Source organism: Nerophis lumbriciformis, linkage group LG11, assembly GCF_033978685.3.
Source record: "Nerophis lumbriciformis linkage group LG11, RoL_Nlum_v2.1, whole genome shotgun sequence".
In the NCBI taxonomy this organism is placed as follows: Eukaryota; Metazoa; Chordata; class Actinopteri; order Syngnathiformes; family Syngnathidae; genus Nerophis; species Nerophis lumbriciformis.
The window spans coordinates 25,304,106-25,326,380 of NC_084558.2; the positions used below are offsets into that span (position 1 = coordinate 25,304,106).

Here is a 22,275-nt window from a genome sequence, read left to right on the forward strand (position 1 = left end):
CGAGCTGATACCATACAGGTGACGTAAACAGGATACACGACTAAAAATTACTAAAAAAAACCACATGTAGGGTTGAAACAAATTGAGGAATTTGAGTACATTTATTTAAAAAAATGAATGAGACTTTTTTCCTGTTTCGAGGGATCGTTTTTTTATTGGTAAAGCTAAAAGCACAAGATTACTGTTCACTAAAGCAGTCGCAGCGATAGCTAAACTGTCACTAACATAGCTCATAGTGCAAGAGAAATAAAGGCCTTTTTGATGTTTGGTAAAATAATCAAGTGCATGTTGACAGTAATAATGTTTGAAAATATAGCCATAACGATGAGAAATCAGAGTTTTAGAAAAATAATGGCTATTAGCGCTAATTGCTAATTCACGAACATACGCTACTTCTGATTTGAGGGTTAAAACTTAATTTCACTGTTATAGTAATAAATTGCTTCAGGTTTAAAGGTCAAAATGTAATTTCCCAATAAACGTATGCTCTACTGTAATGATAATAGTTTAGGGAAAAATGCAAGTTAATGTGATTTATGTTCAAATGTGTTACAATGTGTAGTTTTTATGCTATTTCTCAAGTGAAGGCACAGACAATAAAATAGTAATGTATTTTATTTGTATGAGAAATGGAAGAGTGGTCGAAAACCACCGAAGAAGAAGTGTAGTAGTGTTTTGTGTTTGTTGTTGATAGAACCCCCCCCCCCCAGAGCTTAATGCCTAAAACAAAATAAGTGATAAATGAGTGTAAATTGTGTACCTGCAACATATTTTGGCCAAACTGAATCGTTCTTTATCAAATGTCTTATTTTTTTCTTGTGTCTTTATAAATGCTCTTTAAACAAAACAAAATTATGTTTTATCGGATTACTCGGTTAATTGAAGGAATTTTCAGGACAATATCCGAGTACTAAAATACTCAATAGCTGCGGCCCTACACATTTGCTAACATTACAGGTCTGGACTCTGCAGTATTATACTTCACAGCATTCACTTGTCTGCACTTTGCCCTCAGTCTCTGCTTGGAAACAATTTGTCAACATGATGTAAATACAGGAGACCCTTGTTCTCTCACATTTTAAGCATGTCCAGTTACAACTGACAATTTCGACTCTTTATAAGATGTCGTTTGGAATAATATTCGGTTAGTTTTTGTTTACTCTTTAAAAAAGATATATGTCTATATATATTGCTAACGGCATGGCTATTGGTGCGGGTAAAGTAAAAGCAGGATGTGCATGCATTTAGCAAGGACACATCCTGTGCTTAGAGTGAACAACAATCTTAAAAACAAAAAATACGCCTACATACAAATTTGCTGCAAAAAAAACCCCAAAACCATCATAACAAGCCCATAAACTCCTCCCTAAGTTATGACTCTTTTCCTTCTTTTCTGTTAAACCTGTGCAACGGCCATTATAAATTAGCGTTTTAACTCCCTTGAGCCTTTGTAGATCTGACAAAAGACTTCTCCTGAATTCAAACATCAAACTGATCGCAAATTAATACTGGATGTTGTGTAGCAAGGAAATCCCCCGGAAAATGGGTGACAACATCCTACCTGCAGGCCTCAAAGTTTTATTTGTGTTTTAATCAAAAGTATCCACAAATGACCCTTCTTTCCTTGTCAAGGATTCCTTTGTTGTGCCTGAGTGGAAATCCAGGCTTTCCTGTTTCCTCTCAAGCTCATTAAAGCTGAGGATACGTTTACCGAGCCGAATGCCTTTACGTCGTCACTCTGCAGGCCAGCCAAATTTCATTAATATGTTCTATTTGACCCCTTGTTATTCTTATTTCCTTGAGGCATCCATCTTCATGTGTCACTTCACCTCCAGCAAGGCGAGGACACGCACACGTAAACTGTGCGCGATTTCCTGCAAACACGTCCTGCCGACTCCCTCAGTCAATGTCACACTCTTAATGACACTTTGCATACGCTCCCTTATCATAAACTTATCTTGCTCAGCCATGCGCACACACACACGCATGCGCGCAGACGCACTCACACACACACACACTTGGGTAGTCGCTCGCTTCAAATATTCCCTTCCGCGGCACGTCGCTGAATCCTGACAAATGTCATTAAACGCTTTATCGGACGCCATCCAGATAGAAGCGGCGGAGGTGCTAATAGCGGGATGCGCCTTGGCTGACAGCTGTCTGCCGCATGCAAGGCAGCAGCAACAACAACAAAGTATATTAATATTAGGGATGGGTACCATAATAGCACCAGAGGTAGTAACCTGGCGAAGCCAAAAAAATAAGCAATTATTATTTTCGCTGCAAAATGAATGCAGACCTGCAACTCATGCTTGGCAGTGACATTGTACAAGTAACGTCTTGTCAGTTATGTAGCGAGCGTCCCGACAGAATCACAATTGACGCTCTTTTTAAACTTTATTGCTAAGTCATGCCAACCTTAAAAGGGAAACTGCACTATTTTTGGAATTGTGTCTATAGTTCACAATCCTTATGCGAGTCAAGGACACATATGTCTCTTTTTTTAATGCAATTTAACTCAAACTCAAGTATATAAAAACATCCAAAAACATCCATAAACTTTTCATATACAGTATGCTGTAAGTACAAACCCCGTTTCCATGAGTTGGGAAATTGTGTTAGATGTAAATATAAATGGAATACAATGATTTGCAAATCCTTTTCAACCCATATTCAACTGAATGCACTACAAAGACAAGATATTTGATGTTCAAACTCATAAACTTTATTTTTTTTTTGCAAATAATAATTAACTTAGAAATCCATGGCTGCAACACGTGCCAAAGTAGTTGGGAAAGGGCATGTTCACCACTGTGTTACATGGCCTTTTCTTTTAACAACACTCAATAAACGATTGGGAACTGAGGAAACTAATTGTTGAAGCTTTAAAAGTGGAATTTTTTCCCATTCTTGTTTTATGTACAGCTTAAGTTGTTCAACAGTCCGGGGGTCTCCGTTGTGGTATTTTAGGCTTCATATTGCGCCACACATTTTCAATGTGAGACAGGTCTGGAGTACAGGCAGGCCAGTCTAGTACCCGCACTCTTTTACTATGAAGCCACGTTGATGTAACGCGTGGCTTGGCATTGTCTTGCTGAAATAAGCAGGGGCGTCCATGGTAACGTTGCTTGGATGGCAACATATGGATCTCCAAAACTTGCATGTACCTTTCAGCATTAATGGCGCCTTCACAGATGTGTAAGTTACCAATGTCTTGGACACTAATACACCCCCATACCATCACAGATGCTGGCTTTTCAACTTTGCGCCTATAACAATCCGGATGGTTCTTTTCCTCTTTGGTCCGGAGGACACGACGTCCACAGTTTCCAAAAACAATTTGAAATGTGGACTTGTCAGACCACAGAACACTTCCACTTTGTATCAGTCCATCTTAGATGAGCTCAGGCCCAGCGAAGCCGACGGCGTTTCTGGGTGTTGTTGATAAACGGTTTTTGCCTTGCATAGGAGAGTTTTAACTTGCACTTACAGATGTAGCGACCAACTGTAGTTACTGACAGTGGGTTTCTGAAGTGTTCCTGAGCCCATGTGGTGATATCCTTTACACACTGATGTCGCTTGTTGATGCAGTACAGCCTGAGGGGTCGAAGGTCACAGGCTTAGCTGCTTACGTGCAGTGATTTCTCCAGATTCTCTGAACCTTTTGATGATATTAGGGACCGTAGATGGTGAAATCCCTAAATTCCTTGCAATAGCTGGTTGAGAAAGGTTTTTCTTAAACTGTTCAACAACTTGCTCACGCATTTGTTGACAAAGTGGTGACCCTCGCCCCATCCTTGTTTGTGAATGACTGAGCATTTGATGGAATCTACTTTTATACCCAATCATGGCACCCACCTGTTCCCAATTAGCCTGCACACCCATGGGATGTTCCAAATAAGTGTTTGATGAGCATTCCTCAACTTTATCAGTATTATTTGCCACCTTTCCCAACTTCTTTGTCACGTGTTGCTGGCATCAAATTCTAAAGTTAATGATTATTTGCAAAAAAAAAAAATGTTTATCAGTTTGAACATCAAATATGTTGTCTTTGTAGCATATTCAACTGAATATGGGTTGAAAATGATTTGCAAATCATTGTATTCCGTTTATATTTACATCTAACACAATTTCGCAACTCATATGGAAACGGGGTTTGTATATACTGTATGTAATGTAGTAACAGGCACATTCCTAATAACATTTACAATGTTCGTATTTTGCTCATTTTAACCATACAGTGGCACATTTATTTCACAGACAAAAAACAAGCGTCTTTTCATGTCTTTCTCGCCATCCCCGGGTCTAAGTTCAATGTCAAAGTTGACCAACTTCTCTGTTTATGACCATAACATTCTACTATATGTGTGACAGGCATGCTTTATCATCCAGCACAAACTTTAACCAACTCAGAGGTGATGCAGCACCTCACCGGCTTAAAAATACCTGCTGTGATCACAGGGCGCCAAAAGTATTTTCCTGGCATTAGCGCTTATAATAACAATACCGTTAATACTTGCTTAATATTCAAGTCATGACATGTAAATGGGCGGTTTTTGGATGTTTTTTTAAAGGGTTTTACAGGCGCAATGCCCATAAGCTGCATTGTTAGCCACTTCGTACATGCCATACATTACAAATTAGAATGTATAAAAAAAAAAGAAGAAATACATATGTATTCTTCCGCGACATATCGGCAAAAATCCCAAAAAAGTAGAGTTCCTCTTTGAAACGCCATCAACAGCCCTCATAACACCACTAGCAGTGGCCTAGTGGTTAGAGTGTCCGTCCTGAGATCGGTAGGTTGGGAGATCAAATCCCGGCCGAGTCATACCAAAGACTATAAAAATGGGACCCATTACCTCCCTGCTTGGCACTCAGCATCAAGGGTTGGAATTGGGGGTTAAATCACCAAAATGATTCCCGGGCGCAGCCACCGCTGCTGCCCACTGCTCCCCTCACCTCCCAGGGGGTGATCAAGGGTGATGGGTCAAATGCAGAGAATAATTTCGCCACACCTAGTGTGTGTGTGACAATCATTGGTACTTTAACTTTAACTTTAGCACCGCAGCGCTAACCAGTTGCCACAACAACAACACAGCACTTCCTCATTATGCACCAATGTTGGTTATGGCGAACGAGGTTGCATCAAGGAACCTCAGGAATTATGAGCATCAACATTACAACCCAAGCAAACTTTCTTTTTTTTTTTGCACACTTTGTGTTGCATTGCACTAATAATTATGACAAATTATTACTGGATTATATTTCTTATTTGTTAATATATCACTTAATATATCAATTAATATATCAATTAATTTGATTCCAAAAAAGTTTCAATTCATATTCTGTTGCTATGATTAATAGTTTGAGTGTAACTAACAAATTAATTACGTTAACATAATTTCCACACAGCCGCTGCAATAGAGCACTCATGAGAGTGATGGTGCGCGTGTGGCGAGATCCGTATGGCAGCAGTGGTGAGTATTTTTTTTTTTTTAAACTTATATTAATGCATGCATCACGGCATGTTAAAAGGGCACTTTCAGTGTTGATGGTGTGCATTTGCATAAAAATAAGGATGAAGCTTATGGCACGCTGAACAATTATTTTAACTATTTTCCCTAAAATATGCATTAAGGCCTTATAAAGTGTGTTTTATTTAATTATTCAATTAATCAAACAAAGTTACTTATAGATTACTGAATTACTAAATTAATCAAAAGCAGCAGCCCTAAAAACTACATTTTTTCATTTATTTTGTATAAATAAGGTATTTAAATTACAAGTCTGTTCAACTTTAATTTCAATAAAATAAATAAACATTGTTTCAGTTTTCTTTTTTGCAAAATGTGTATGTTTTCTGTTTTTCCGGTTCAAGCACAGTTTAAGCACCGGCGTCTTTTTTAAAGTACAGTGATACCTCAACTTATTTGTTCTACAACCGAGCTCTCAAATCAGCTCCACCCATTGAAATGATTTGAAATCAATTGAATCCCTTAATTAAAACATCGCAATTTTAATATGTAACATGCCTTTTCAAAAGAACAAACTTCCATCCATCCCTTTTCTCCCTTTTGGGTTCGCGGGGGTGCTGTAGCCTATCTCAGCTGTATTCAGACGGAAGGCGGCGTACACCCTGGACAAGTCGCCACCTCATCGCAGGGCCAACACAAACAGACAGACAACATTCATCACCGGGAGAACATGCAAACTCCACACAAAAAGACCCCGAGCCCGGGGATCGAACCCAGGACCTTCGTATTGTGAGGCACATGCACCAACCCCTGTCGCATCGAGCAACTTTTAGATTGGAAATACTGTTTGAAAATGAATACAACAGAATGTACTACAAACAACTACAGTAGTTTTATGAAATAATGTAATTATTTTGTTGTACAGCATTTATCTTGGGGACTAATGTTGTGTCTCCCAGTGTTAATTTTGTTGACTAAAAATGTTCGTCTTCGTTTTCAGCAACAACCTATTTTTCCTTGACGAAATTAGGACGATAACAAATGAAAACAAAAGAACGTTTACAAAAACAATGACGAAATTAATTGAACATTTAGTCAACGAATAAAAACGAGATGAAAAGATTGACATAGACCAAATCCATCCATCCATCCATCTTCTTCCGCTTATCCGAGGTCGGGTCGCGGGGGCAGCAGCCTAAGCAGGGAAGCCCAGACTTCCCTCTCCCCAGCCACTTCGTCCAGCTCCTCCCGGGGGATCCCGAGGCGTTCCCAGGCCAGCCGGGAGACATAGTCTTCCCAACGTGTCCTGGGTCTTCCCCGTGGCCTCCTACCGGTCGGACGTGCCCTAAACACCTCCGTAGGGAGGCGCTCGGGTGGCATCCTGACCAGATGCCCTAACCACCTCATCTGGCTCCTCTCGATGTGGAGGACCAGCGGCTTTACTTTGAGCTCCCCCCGGATGACAGAGCTTCTCACCCTATCTCTAAGGAAGAGCCCCGCCACCCGGCGGAGGAAACTCATTTTGGCCGCTTGTACCCGTGATCTTGTCCTTTCGGTCATAACCCAAAGCTCGTGACCATAGGTGAGGATGGGAACGTAGATCGACCGGTAAATTGAGAGCTTTGCCTTCCGGCTCAGCTCCTTCTTCACCACAACGGATCGATACAGCGTCCGCATTACTGAAGACGCCGCACCAATCCGCCTGTCGATCTCACGATCCACTCTTCCCTCACTCGTGAACAAGACTCCGAGGTACTTGAACTCCTCCACTTGGGGCAAGATCTCCTCCCCAACCCAGAGATGGCACTCCACCCTTTTCCGGGCGAGAACCATGGCCTCAGACTTGGAGGTGCTGATTCTCATCCCAGTCGCTTCACACTCAGCTGCGAACCGATCCAGTGAGAGCTGAAGGTCCTGGCCAGATGAAGCCATTAGGACCACATCATCTGCAAAAAGCGATTCTGAACCACCATCCGCCGCCTCAGGAAGGGGAAGCAGTGCACTACCAACACCGTGTATGGTGAGGATGGTGTTCTGCTGACCTCGACTGCGGAAGTTGTGGATCGGTGGAGGGAATACTTCGAAGACCTCCTCAATCCCACCAACACGTCTTCCTATGAGGAAGCAGTGCCTGGGGAATCTGTGGTGGGCTCTCCTATTTCTGGGGCTGAGGTTGCTGAGGTAGTTAAAAAGCTCCTCGGTGGCAAGGCCCCGGGGGTGGATGAGATCCGCCCGGAGTTCCTTAAGGCTCTGGATGCTGTGGGGCTGTCTTGGTTGACAATACTCTGCAGCATCGCATGGACATCGGGGGCGGTACCTCTGGATTGGCAGACCGGGGTGGTGGTTCCTCTCTTTAAAAAGGGGAACCGGAGGGTGTGTTCTAACTATCGTGGGATCACACTCCTCAGCCTTCCCGGTAAGGTCTATTCAGGTGTACTGGAGAGGAGGCTATGCCGGATAGTCGAACCTCGGATTCAGGAGGAACAGTGTGGTTTTCGTCCTGGTCGTGGAACTGTGGACCAGCTCTATACTCTCGGCAGGGTCCTTGAGGGTGCATGGGAGTTTGCCCAACCAGTCTACATGTGCTTTGTGGACTTGGAGAAGGCATTCGACCGAGGAGGCAGCAGCTAATATTTCGAAATGGCTAACACCATACTGAATTTATGTTACTATTAAAAACGGTAGGGCAGGAGCAAGGTCGCTTACATCATGTCTAAATGTCCGAAAAATACTTACTTAAAAACAAACTATTTTTGTAGTACACCATATGCGGCGATTTACCGGCCAATATATTAACAAGGATACCTAAACAGTGCCTGCGATGAGGTGGCGACTTGTCCAGGGTGTACCCCCTCTTTCGCCGGAATGCAGCTGGGATAGGCTCCAGCCACCATGTGACCCCAAAAGGGACAATTGGTTGAAAATGGATGGATGGATGGACGGACATGAACAGTGCACTTTATGATGTCCTCGCCACACTGTTCAGCTATTAATTGAACAACTTGACAACCAAAAATATCATATTTGTCATTTTTCAAGCTAGCACACAAAAAAATACAGCTATGTGAGACATGAATACGTTAGTTTATAACACTGGTTGCTGTATTTACATGAGACAGGAGAAGACGCCAATCATTATGCACACTCAGTGTAGATATACACAATATAACATAAAACTTGTTTGTTTCTTCATATGACCATAAACATGCACTGTATACTGGCGTTGTGTTCTTTTTTTTTTTTAGCAAACTATAGATCAATGATCTCAGGACGTTAAATCGATCGCAACTGGACTGCTTGGTTTGTCTTGGAAGACGAGTAGGCTTCATCAGTTCGTGCTCGTAGAATTAGATTGGTCAGATCTAGTCCAGTGGTTGGTGCCAAAACCCCATGTATTTATACTCCAAAAAAACAGGAGGGTGTGCCTGGGCAAGGAGGGTTTCGCCCTATCGTAGTGAAAAAAACCACTGTTTTAAAGCAAACGAGCAATCCTAACTGTCAAACCGAACAACAGTCCTTGAAGTGTAAATTCCCCTCGTTAGCATTGATGTATCATGTGGCAGAACGATCGCTGTGGGTCGACTACTACCAGTCAAAATAGTTGGAATCCCCCGCGTAAGTGTTCCATTCAGTTGTAAACAAATAAATGGCACAAATGGCATTCTGGTCAGCTTCAGTGACCAGTATGTTTCTAACTCCTGTTATTTGTTGGAGGCTAAATTGCAGAGTCTTTTAGGAATGGTTAAAAGGATGGTGTTGTATGTGGGAGACAGGTGGTGTCGCAGACCACCTCTTCTGTTCAGGGATGGTTTTTCAACCTTGACATAGATGGCTTCCCTTATTCCTCTTTCATACCATCCATCCTCCCTGTCTAGAATCTGTACATTTTTGTTCTCAAATGAGTGCTGTTTCTCCCTGAGGTGCAGGTAGACTGCTGAGTCTTGGCCTGAAGAGTTTGCACATCTATGCTGTGAAATGCGTCGGCTTAGTGGTTGTTTTGTTTCCCCAATGAATTAGTGCATTCATCATTACATTGGATAGCATACACCAGGTTGTTTTTGTGGGTGTCAGGGTGTTGCCAGGTTTGAAGTTTACTGGGTTGTCTTGGTTAAAAATAAAAAATTAAGTTGGTGGTAGCGGGGGTGTATATTGCAGCCCGGAAGAGTTAGGGCTGCATGGGATTCTGGGTATTTGTTTTGTTGTGTTTATGTTGTGTTACGGTGCGGATGTTCTCCCGAAATGTGTTTGTCCTTCTTGTTTGGTGTGGATTCATAGTGCGGCGCATATTTCAAACAGTGTTAAAGTTATTTATACGGGCACCGTCAGTGTAACCTGTATCGCTGTTGGCCAAGTATGCGTGGCATTTACGTGTGTGTGCGTGCTGAAGTCGCACATATTTTGTGATCGGGCCGGCACGTTGTTGGAATGGATGAAAAGCAGACATGACGACAGCTCGTGGAGGACGATAAACGCAGTGCCTTTAAAGCACGCCCCCAAGACTGTGGTCCGGGTGGACTACGAGGTATAATGACTGATGAACAACTTTGTTCGATAATGAAAGATGCCTCAGCTCAAAGCCTGAGCCCCGACATTAATGAACTAGCATCCAAGAAAAGATGGCAGGTATCTGGCTTGGGCACATCAGAGTGTTGCAAACTGAGCAGTTTAAAGTCCTGAATGGTTGGTTTATTCGTTGTTATTTTATTTTCTAATTTATTAGCCTGTGGAAAAAGTTAATGTTGATATTTACCTCAGAAGGCTGCAAATAGAAAAGAGGCATTACATTTTTATTTAAATTTTATTTGATATGCCATTGATATTTTTTAATTATTATTATTATTATTATTTGAAACTCGATTTTGCATGTCATTATAAAGTTATATGAGCCTTGCCTGTTCAATATTCAATGCAAAACTTGTTTGGGTCCCTATTAAAAGGTTAATTTGTTCAACCTTGGCCCGCGGCTTTGTTCAGTTTTAAATTTTGGCCCACTCTGTATTTGAGTTGGACAACCTTGAACTAGACTAAAACTAAATAAATTTAGATGACTAAAATATGAGTAAAATACATTTTCACCAAAAGAAATTAACTGAAAACTAAATTAAAAACTGCTGCCAAAATTAACGCTGGTGTCTCCTTTGGGTTGCAAAGTCCACTAATCATAAGCAACTCATAGAGCTCATTGCTTGTTTATCTCGTGAAATCTGGCAACACCGTCTCCGTCGTGTAACAACAGGAACTAGGAAATCAATGTTTATGTAGCACACGGACCACTTTGAGTAACGGATCGGACCAGCATTGACACTGTACGATCGTCCAGTTTTTAAGAGTCAGAAAAAAGAACAAATTGAAACACGTCGGGCAGACTATTTAGCAGCTTCGAAGTGGTGCAGACTGACGGCGCAGCGGTCGCGCCACTTTGCTACACGGTTAGACGTGTTTTCAATGGTTTCTTTTCCTGATTTGGTTGGTGTTGTGCTTCACACTCACAATTTCAGTTCCAGTGGTTAGAGAAGCGGATTATGTCGATTTCTGGCTGTGGACTGTTTGTTTATTTGATACGGCACAATACATATGTTGCACAGACCAGCTATAGCTACAGTACAACTGTGTAAGGCAATGTGACAGCAGGTTAGAAGTACATTTAGAGATTCAACTCCATGTACTATTATTACACATAAAATCTAAAATATAGCTGTGAACAAGTACGACTTCAACCGTGGCAAAAATACTCATAACTCAAATTATGCACACAAATTAAATCATAACAAAAGCAGAGAGTCAGCTCATATCTCAAATTACTCATAAGTTAATTAGTAGTAGGGCTGGGCGATATATCGATATACTCGATATATCGCGGGTTTGTCTCTGTGCGATATAGAAAATGACAATATCGTCATATTCGAGTATACGTTCTCACGCAGTTGTTTTTAGCTGCGGGGCATTAAACTGCATGCGTTTCTCACTCTTTCCTGTCTCTCCTTCTCACAGAGAGTAAAACAAGTGCACCTTCTTACATACGTCACATACTGTCACGTGAGCAACGTCACACGCTCCCGCGGAACAGACTAGTAGCGACTTGGTAACGTTAGCTGTGATGCTAACAGCTAACGGTGTGGTTTGAGAGGTAATACGAGAGAAAGAAGGTGCAAATCTGGTAACAAATGGAGGAATAATTAATTCCCAAGAAAAACAGCACGGGGTCCATCGTCTGACGGTGGTTTGGCTTCAAGCGGGAATATGTCTTTGCATGTCAACATCCCCGTTCGGTGCCACACCAACTAATTGCTGAAGCAACTATTTCCACATCAACACCGTAGGACATATACTATTTGATATGCAGCTCATTTTTATGTAACACTTATTGAAATATCTTGTGTGTCATCATGCACAAAAGTGCACTTATAGCTTGTTTTAAAATGTCTCTGACAATCTTGCACTTTCTGTTTTGGAAATGACATGAATGTTTGTGCCACTGCTTAATATCTGTTTAATAAATACAGTTTTGCTAAATTGACTTAGTTGTGATTTCCCTCTCTGCATGAAAGTTTAAAATGAGCATATATTAATGCAGTATGAAGAAGAATGTTTTAATGTAGACACGTAGAATCATCATACTGCTGTGATTATATGTATCAAGTGTTCATTCAAGGCTAAGGCAAAATATCGAGATATATATCGTGTATCGCGATATGGCCTAAAAATATTGAGATATTAAAAAAAGCCATAACGCCCAGCCCTAATTAGTAGTATTAGAAAGTTGAGGTACCACTGTACCGAATTGGTACCAGTATCGGTTAAAATGTAAATAATACTCATCCCTAATTATTAAAAGTGATGAAAGTAAAACATAGTTTTTTTTCTGTCAATGAAAACTAGATATCGGTTAGCATACATTATGTTTCTGGTATTGTCTAATTACAACTGGAAGACTCAGCAGTTTTAGGCCCAAACTTCACAATGGAGGAAATAAGCTAAAACTAAACCAATCACAAAACCGAATGCCAGTAAACAAATGTTCAGAAGGCGAAAACAGACTTCACTTAAAAGTCCACTTTTTCTTTTACAGCTTTCCAAACAACTGAACTCAACTTCCAAGAAGAACAGACCTATCAATAATTCCCTTGCCTGAGGCTCAGACCTAATCCTTTGCACATTAATACACACTAGCCAACTGTATCTGCAAAATAAATACTTAACATGTGACATTCAAACCCATCACAGCTAAATGTTACAAAAGTTAATTCACTGCATGATGTTTGTGTTATAATGTAAAGATGAATCAATTTTTTTGGTTCAGAATAGTAATTCACAAAATTTTCCCCTGTTATCACTGACTTTTGAATTATTCTGCAGCTCGTCTAATCGGCAATCAAATGACTTGCAACCTTTGCTGGCTTCTACCAAACACTAAAATCCTTGGAGCTTCTGTGGTGTTAACATGACAAACTTATTGACATAAGCTTAAATATGATTGACACAATCAAATATCGATAAACCCCAGCCCATTTAGGCAGCAAACATGAATGGTTGTAATGTAGTGCTGGCTGTAAAATCTTTTTAACAGATAACAAGGGGTGTCCAAAATGCAACCTGACGGCCAATTTCAGGCCCGCAGCTAGTTTGTAATTGGCCCCCCGGCAAATTGTAAAAATTAAATGAATTCATTATTATCGAGATGTTATTAGTGATGCTGTCAAACTGTACATTTTTTAAATCAGATTATCACACTTTGAATGTATCATGATTACGGCTGCAACTAACGATTAATTTGATAATCAATTAATCTGTTGATTATTACTTCGATTAATCGATTAATAATCGGATAAACGAGACAAACTACATTTCTATCCTTTCCAGTATTTTATTGAAAAAAAAACAGCATACTGGCGCCATGTTCTTTCAACTTGCCTAATAAAACAAGGAAAATGTTACAAAAATGCACTCTTTTGACACCCCTGCTATAGATAATAAAAAATTAAATCTGATAAATGTATCGATAAAAAGCAGAGCCTGACGACGCATGCACGTTTATCACAACTCTCTCGCTCTCTCTGTCTCTCCCCCTCCCTCACGAATGCTGCTGCACGCACAATTTGTTGTGTTTTTAACCTTCTTAACCCTGAACGTACATTGAAAATACACGCAACCCTAACTCAAAATGCCGGACATTTGAGGCATTTAAGAAACACCGCCCGACAGCCCCGCAAAAGAGGACATGTCTGGTGAAAAGAGGACGTATGGTCAGGACCTAGCCCGGTCGGTTTCACATCCGGTGAAACCGATCGCTGCTAGTCCTCTTTTGCTAGCATGCTAGCAGCTAACGGGCTAGGATAGACTGACCATACGTCCTCTTTTCACCGGACATGTCCTCTTTTGCGGAGCTGTCAGGGCGGAGTTTCATAAATGCCTCAAATGTCCGGCATTTTGAGTATTGTTTGCACAACGTGCAGTACGCTACTTAATATGTCCGTGTGGAAACTCGTTTGGTACACTTCCGCACCGAAACCAAACCCCCGTACCGAAACGGTTTGATACAAATACACGTACCGTTACACCCCTAATATTTTGATTATTGTTTCTCAGCTGTTTGTAAATGTTGCAGTTTATAAATAAAGGTAAAAAAACAAAAAAAACAAACGTAGCCTCTGAGCATGCACATAGCATACATCCAACGAATCGATGACTAAATTAATCGCCAACTATTTTTATAATCGATTTTAATCGATTAGTTGTTGCAGCCCTAATCATGATTAATCACAAGTTTTAACATGTAACATTCCTTTTCAAAAGAACTAACTTCCATCCATCCCTTTTCTCCCTTTTGGGTTCGCGGGGGTGCTGTAGCCAAGTGGTCCCCAAGCATAAACTCACTTGCATGATTTCAATTAATTTAAATTTTTCAATTAAATTCAAAAAGACCCCATTACTTGGTCACAATATCTATTGTTGGAATAGATAGAGTAGAAAATAGAGGCGCAAAATAAATTACCTGATTAAACTGCATATATACGTGATTAATGCAACATTTTTGTGAATAATCCCATGAGTCTCATTATTTTTGACATACCTAGTTACTAGAATACACTAACTTATTTGTTACCTACAGTAAAACACAACACTAATGTGGATGTTTTGTTCAGCTAACTTAGTATATATTGACGTACAATGGTTTACTTTTAGCATAAATGCAAAAAATACATCAAAGTGGCCCCATCGTCCTTTGATTTAATAAATGCGGCCCTCTTTTGAAAAAAGTTTGGACACCGCTGGCCTACTCTGTTCCAGAAGTAGCAACTTGTCCACATAAAATGTGTAAAATAAGTTTTGGATGTGTTTATTGCTACTACATATGCAGCATATTTAGGCAGCAAAATAACCAGACCTGGATGACTTGTGCCCTCTGAAATAAGCTTGCTGTCACAAATACTGGCTGAATTAAATTAAACTAAATTGTTAACAATGGCAGACCTCTCATTAAGAACCTATGAGGCACGTCATGGAAAGACGAGCCACTCCCTGTCGAGTTGCCGCATCACGGAGTGCATTGGAACTGCTACCTCTTGCGCTAGCCTTTTTTTTTTTTTATGTGCGTGTGAAGCTGGAATCCAATCTGTGTCATTGTGTAATTACTCTGCCATGTTGAGTGATTAGTTGACACGTTCATTACAAAGAGTGGCACACTTTTGATTTAAGATTTTGTTGCTGGCAGCGTAAGAGTTAGGACGCAGCAACGTCTTTTTGACTTTGAACAACAACAAAAATATGGATTCATGACCTTTTTGCTGGAAGCCACATTTCCTACACTATTATGTTTTATTGCTTACTATAAATGTACACAAATAATATTGATAGAAACATTTTTAGGTTTTCTTTGTTAGTGCTGAACTTGTTGTTCAAAGCTCTTTGCAACTTTTGACGCAAATACACTTTGCTAAGAGAGAAAAAAAAAAAGACTGCTTGAGGGCCGATTGTTACTAAACTGTACCCCTAAAATAATCTTTTCACACAGAAGTAAAACATGGCCAGCAACAAAAATGACAACGAATGACTGCAGCAAAAAACACGTGCCGCTCAAATGGTGCTGAACTGTGGTGCCAAAACTAACAGATGCACTAATGTGCTTCCAGATGAGGGAACACTGATGTATTGTCACTGGCCATAAACTAGATCGGCCCCAGCGCCATTACAGGGTGTAAAAGCATCCCTGTGACTGATGAATCCGAGCTTCACACAAGGAGTCATTGAAACATTCCCTTCCTTCTTTCTCCCTATGAGAAGGCAAGGCAGCTTTTTGTTTGCAACTCCTCAGAGACAAACAGAGATATTGGACGGGGATGTAAACACACAGAGGAGGGATAGGATCTTGTGGTGTGCTGAATGTGTCTCGGTCACTAAAACACAACATGGTACGGCGCGGGTCTCCGCCAAAGCTAACATTTTAGCACAAAAAGATTTAAAAACAACAGATCTATTTCAAATGTTCACAATGCAAATATTTGGTAATTGGTACATGCTTTGGTTTTGAATTAAAGTTAAAGTACCACTGACAGTCACACACACACTAGGTGTGGTGAAATTACCCTCTGCATTTGACCCAACCCCTTGTTCCACCCCCTGGGAGGCGAGGGGAGCAGCGAGCAGCAGCGGTGGCCGCGCTCTGGAATCATTTTGGTGATTTAACCCCCAATTCCAACCCTTGATGCTGAGTGCCAAGCAGGGAGGTAATGCGTTTGACTTTTATAGTCTTTGGTATGACTCGGCCGAGGTTTGAACTCACCATCGACCGATCTCAAGGTGGACACTCTGAGCAGGTTTGAAATTTAAATGATCAATGAAAAACAAGGTACTGCTGTAACAGGGTCATCCTTGGAAGAGTATCTGCTAGGCCTGGCCGATATATCGATTGTATCGATATGTTCAGTTTTTTTGTTGCACACAAATTTAAAAAATAATTTTTTTCCCCCTCTGGCTCTGGCATACTTTTTGCCCCACATGAGCTTCCGTAGCTTGCATTGTCCCTTTATTTGCTTAGCGGCACATATAGCAAATGGTTAATGCTAACGCTAACAAAGGTGGGACGTTTGTTTCAAAGAAAAGTGTTGACAGTACTTTGGTTTTACGGCATCAGGCGTGAAACAAATGACTTCACGCTGCAAAGTTTGTTTCAAAAAGGCATCCGCACAACAAACTTGTTCAAGCATCTGAAACCGAAGCCTCCAACCGAGTGTGGGAAATAAATTTCTTTACGAGGCGAACATGATGCAACAACAAGCAAACTACGGGCAAAAAAATAATCTTAATATGGTGGAATCATTTACACCAGGTATTAGGGGTGTAACGGTACGTATATTTGTATTGAACCGTTTCGGTACGGGGGTCCGGTTCGGTTCGGAGGTGTACCGAACGAGTTTCCACACGGACATCTTAAGTAGCGTAACGCACATTGTGTAAACAATGCATTGTTTACTCAATATGCCGGACATTTGAGGCATTTAAGAACGTCCTCTTTTCACCGGACATGTCCTCTTTTGCAGAGCTGTCAGGGCGGAGTTTCTTAAATGCCTCAAATGTCCGGCATTTTGAGTTAGGGTTGCGTGTATTTTCAATGTACATTCAGAGTTAAGTAGGGGTTCAAAACTAAACAAATTGTGCACGCAGCAGCATTCGCGAGGGAGAGGCAGAGACAGAGAGAGCGAGAGAGTTATGATAAACGCACATGTGTCGCCAGGCTCAGCTTTTTATTCATAGATTTATCAGATTTAATTTTTTATTATCTATAGCAGGGGTGTCAAAAGTGTGCCCCGGAGGCCATTTACGGCCCACAGCGAATGTTTTAAAGGCCCACGGCACATTCTAAAAATACTATTAAAATAAACAAAAACATAACAAAAGTGAAATAAAAAAGTTTAAAGGTTAAATGTAATTTAGAAAAAGTTGCAATGTTGACTAATAAAACAAAGCTGTTTTTTTTTCTTTCCAACTGTCATTGCTCAAAACATAATATTGAATCAAAATCAATGTTATTATGAATTATTGACCTATCCAAGGTTCCGATTACTTCACATAAAATATTCCACTAAGAAAAATATTTTTGGTGGAAGATTTTGCAAATTTGGTAAATAAATAACCCAAAAATTTATATTTTGTTGTTTTCTTACTGAGGTACGTACCGAACCGAAATTTTTGTGTACCGTTACACCCCTACCAGGTATGTATAATGATGCCATGTATGATGAAAAATAATCACAATGCGATCAGTTACTCTGCACACCACCAAGATGTGTGAATGAAAAAGGCTATGTTTACTTTATCTACTTACTGAAACAAACTATAGTGTTCTCAATGTTTTACTTCTTTATTTGGATACAATGCTTAATACAACATTTTTATTTACAGAAGTATGTTATCCAAGTTTGCATTTAAATTTGCACGTTATTCATCTCAATGTTGGAGATTATTGTTTATTTGCTAACAGAAGTAGAAGTATTGCTTCCGAAGGGAAGCTCTTAATTTAATTGGGACGGCGTGGCGCAGTGGAAGAGTGGCCGTGCGCGACCCGAGGGTCCCTGGTTCAATCCCCACCTAGTACCAACCTCGTCATGTCCGTTGTGTCCTGAGCAAGACACTTCACCCTTGCTCCTGATGGGTGCTGGTAGCGCCTTGCATGGCAGCTCCCTCCATCAGTGTGTGAATGTGTGTGTGAATGGGTAAATGTGGAAGTAGTGTCAAAGCGCTTTGAGTACCTTGAAGGTAGAAAAGCGCTATACAAGTACAACCCATTTATCATTTATTTATAATTCTTTGAAAATTATTCCACAAAAAGTTAAATTTATATCTGGTCTAAAAATCATTTTGAGAACAATTTTGCTAAGAGTAAGATGTAATGTATGCAGTGTCATTTCAATATACAAGTTTTTGATCGAAACAAAACTAACACTTGTTTAGAATGATCGCTGTAATTTGTATTCAATGGTTTCTTTAAAAAGTAGGGGGAAAAAAATCGTTAAATCTTATTTTTGGGGAAAAAAATCTGAGATTGTATTTTCAGGCCATATCACCCAGGCCTATTATCTGCCTGTTATTTAGTAGAAATGGAACGTAGGTCTGGGCAGTATCGCAGAAAACTATATAACATTATGAGTGTTTTATATCGGACAATATCGATAATTATTTATATTTTTATAACTTATTGAAAATAAGGACCAGGAGAAAGTATAAGGAGAAAGTAAGAAATGTTTACTAAAGTTGAACAAAATAGTGCAAAGTGTGAAAATGGAAACTGGAACACATGAGAACAACTATTTTTTGTAAGTTTAGGGCCAGGAAGTTACAGCTGTGTAACATTTAATTTAATCTGTTAATCTTAATTAAGTATCGAAAGGAATTTATGTTATTCAGTATTTTTATTTAAATATTGTTGGACCAAATTATTATTTTAAAGGAGCAGATTTGTTATTTTTTGTAATTTATTTTATTTATACAGTCCTGCACTTTAGTTCCTACCTGTTGTTTCCGTATACCCGAACAGGGAACAGACAGGAGTTGAAAAGAAGTGACTAGGGTGTGTTTTAAAAAATCCCCAAAACCGCCATACTGTCGAGGTGACTTTTCCTGTTTTATGGACAATGTATTCGCAATCTCCGGCATTAATTTTTAGTTTCTCTTTTCACTCCATGCAGAGAATCAACAGAGGCAAGAATATGACGCAACCAAACTTGATACTGTTACATGATTGGCTGTGCTTGTGATTGGCGTGCCCCTCCCACCATTGCTCAGTGATCACTTCCTGTTTTGCGCGGTTACCCCAGTGCGAGTGCCTTTGTTCATGAAACCAATCTTGCGTCGCAACTTCCGGTTTCTTTCGACCATTTTTTATTGATGTTGTGTCTATCGCAATATATGTTGATATCGTTTTCCGGTTTCGTTCAACCATAACATACATCGAACATTTCACTGAACACATTTTTTATTGCTTATGTGTCTATGGCAATAAATGTTGATATCGTTTTATTGGCCCGGCCCTTAAATAATGCAATGTATGACAAACTGTCCTGATAAGAAGTAGCAAGAAAATCTGGTCAAAACATGAGCTCCTTGGTGGAGGTAATATAAGCTTCGCTTTGAGGCCAGAAGAAACACCTTTTGTGGCTGAAGTCTGAGGCTTTAGGCCGTCACGTGACAGTTTAGCTCTTCAAACAGGCAACACATCCATCAGTGGAAGCCTCCTGTCAATTACACATTACAGCACCGGCCAGTTCAAAGTCTCGCCATCGCAACCTTAATTAAGTCTGCTTAACCTCACATTTCCGGCCGCCGCCGCCGCTTGATTGAACATTCTGCAGCAACTTTTCATTGGCAGGGCTTTGGTCATCGCAGTGTAGACTTCAAACAGCTTCAAAGTTGTCAATCACCATGAGGGAGAGAGAGAGAGAGGGTGACCTTCTTTCAAACCTACTAACACCCTCACTCTTTAGGAAAGCCACAAATCACAATAAATGCAAGTTGAGGCCAAACACTGTCTGTAAAAGCCTGTTTTTCGTTGTTCTAATAAGTCAAGCTGGCTATTCTGCACCCTGAGAATGTAGTATGACAAAAGTAAGGGAAGTCTTGGTGACTTTTACACCCGACAGTTCTTCAGTCCGCCCTTGCTGGTCTCTGAATAAAATGTACAGTCAATAAATGGTATCTCTGTGTAAAACACAATATAGATGCATAGTTTAGTGAACATTTTTAGGAAATACATCAATTAATCGCTCCACAAAGTTTGCAGTAGAATAGTGAGGTAATCTGGCTAAATGTCAAACCACAATCAACACCACAAAAATGAACAATTTTAACAAGAACTAGAAATTAATAAATAGATGTCATACCTACTGCAGGGCCAAAACAATCTTGTGCATTACTTTCTTATAAAGAATGGAAAATAATGTCTATTCATGTATTAAACTAGAAAATGTGACAGAAACGTCCCTGGTGGAGGTAATTATGGCGCTAGATGCTGAAATTCAAAAAGGCGCTGACTTTATCTCGTCTCATATCGGGTCACGACTCCTAATCGCACAGAAAAACGTACAACACCTCCCCGACACGGAGGTCAGGTCACAGCGTTAAGAAGCTCACACTGCTTTTCCTGCTTGCCTCTCTGTGATCTTGCTACGCCCCACCACCCTCCTCCTCTTCCTCCAATACCCCTCCTCCTTGCTTCCTTTAATCGCCAACTTATTCATCCCTGCTCCAGAACTTTTCTTTCAATTTGTCTTGTCTCAGCACGGGTGGAAAAAAAAAAAGAAAAAAAAAAGGGAGGAGTGACCCTTTGACGGAGAGTCTAGCCAGCTGCTGGGCGCATGCGTGTCTCCATGGCGAATGATTTAGTTGATGTTTATCGGGAATGAATAGATGAAAGGCGGCGGGCGTGACAGGCGATCAATCAAGCATCAAATCGAGGATGGCAAATCCTAGAGCCGGAAAACAGGGAAAGCTGAATATACGACACTTCTGCCTCCCTTTTGTTTGCACGACAAATACAAACAAACAGGAGATTATTAAGTTTGTTTTGTGAACTTAAGAAACATTTTTAAATAAAGCATGCCAACTAATATTTGCACTGGAGGAAATAAGGGTACAGTTTTGTTCCTTACATAGACCGGGGTCTGCAACCTTTTGCACTATGACGTGAACCAAATTGAAAACAGAGGGAGCTTTTTTTCGTATATGCCAGGTGACCCACGTAACATGTTTAATTAAAATATAACTCACTATGTCTTTACAGATGAACGTGGACACTTTTGAAAAGTCTCTTAGTTGTTGTCCTAGTCTTTTGCAATCAAACAAGGGAAAGAAACGTGCATGTTTTCATGACAGGTGATTGTGAATGTGCATCATTTTGCACCATTCAATACAACACAACACTACAACGTAATGTACACAACTATTTGGTAGTAGCGAGCTACTGGGGGCACGGAAGCTACCTGTTGGAGACCCTTGATATAGACTAGTAAAGTGTTGAAAAATTATAACAGTATAAAAGTGTTTAACATTTTTGGAATATGTGCCTCAAGACTAATAAAGTGTTGAAACAATGTAACAATATAAAAGTGTTTAACATTTTTAGAGTATGTGCCTCAATTAAAGTATACTACACTTTTTAGCTAATTCAACACTTAATTCACCTTACATGTATTTTCCCTGACTTTAAAACATGAATCAAACGTCCCTTCAAGGTTCTGGTGCGTTTGATTCGTGTCATTTAAGTGAGCGAGGGTGTGTTAGTTTACATCACCGGGACGTACCTGATGAGCGCCGCGGTGCTTGCTGCTTCCTCCGGGGCATGCTGCTGCTGCTGCTGCTGCTGCTCCGGGAGCTTTCATGCAGAGACCCCGAACTGCTGGCCCAAACTGCGGGGTGGAAAAGCAACGACGAGTCCGGAAGTCTTGGAGCGAATCGCGTAGATCTCCTTCTTCTTGTTTTAAATAGGAAAATGGAGGACTTATGCTGGTTACTCGCCTTTGCGCATTGTTTTCAAGGAGTATTTCCGCAAATGAGGGAGGCGATTCGCCCGGTCCGGGAAGTTGTTTCTCGGTGAGGAAAGTGCCAGAAGGTCCGCGCGGATGTACCGGAGGTGGCTCGGGGAGAAAGAGGCCACCCTCCAGCCCCTCTTGGACGGACTATTTCCTACCTCCGGAACCCAGAAGTCCACACTTGGGGAAGTCTCGGTAGTCGGCCGGACGTTGAACCGGGCGGGGGTCTCGTCCGTGCCCGCTCGAAGGTGTCTCTCTGCGGGGAGAAGAAGGAAGAG

The 22,275-nt window shown here is 40.7% G+C and overlaps 1 protein-coding gene across 2 annotated transcripts in view; it reads right to left on the minus strand.

The window, feature by feature from the left end:
* LOC133610586 (teashirt homolog 1-like) overlaps positions 1-22,275 on the minus strand; it is a 437,114-nt gene that overhangs the window by 37,973 nt on the left and 376,866 nt on the right. For both annotated transcript variants that reach the window (XM_061966992.2, XM_061966993.2), the window contains one exon: positions 21,770-22,253. In XM_061966992.2, the coding sequence (XP_061822976.2) occupies positions 21,770-21,809 (40 nt within the window). In that variant the 5' untranslated portion in view covers positions 21,810-22,253. The remainder of the gene's footprint in view (positions 1-21,769; positions 22,254-22,275) is intronic.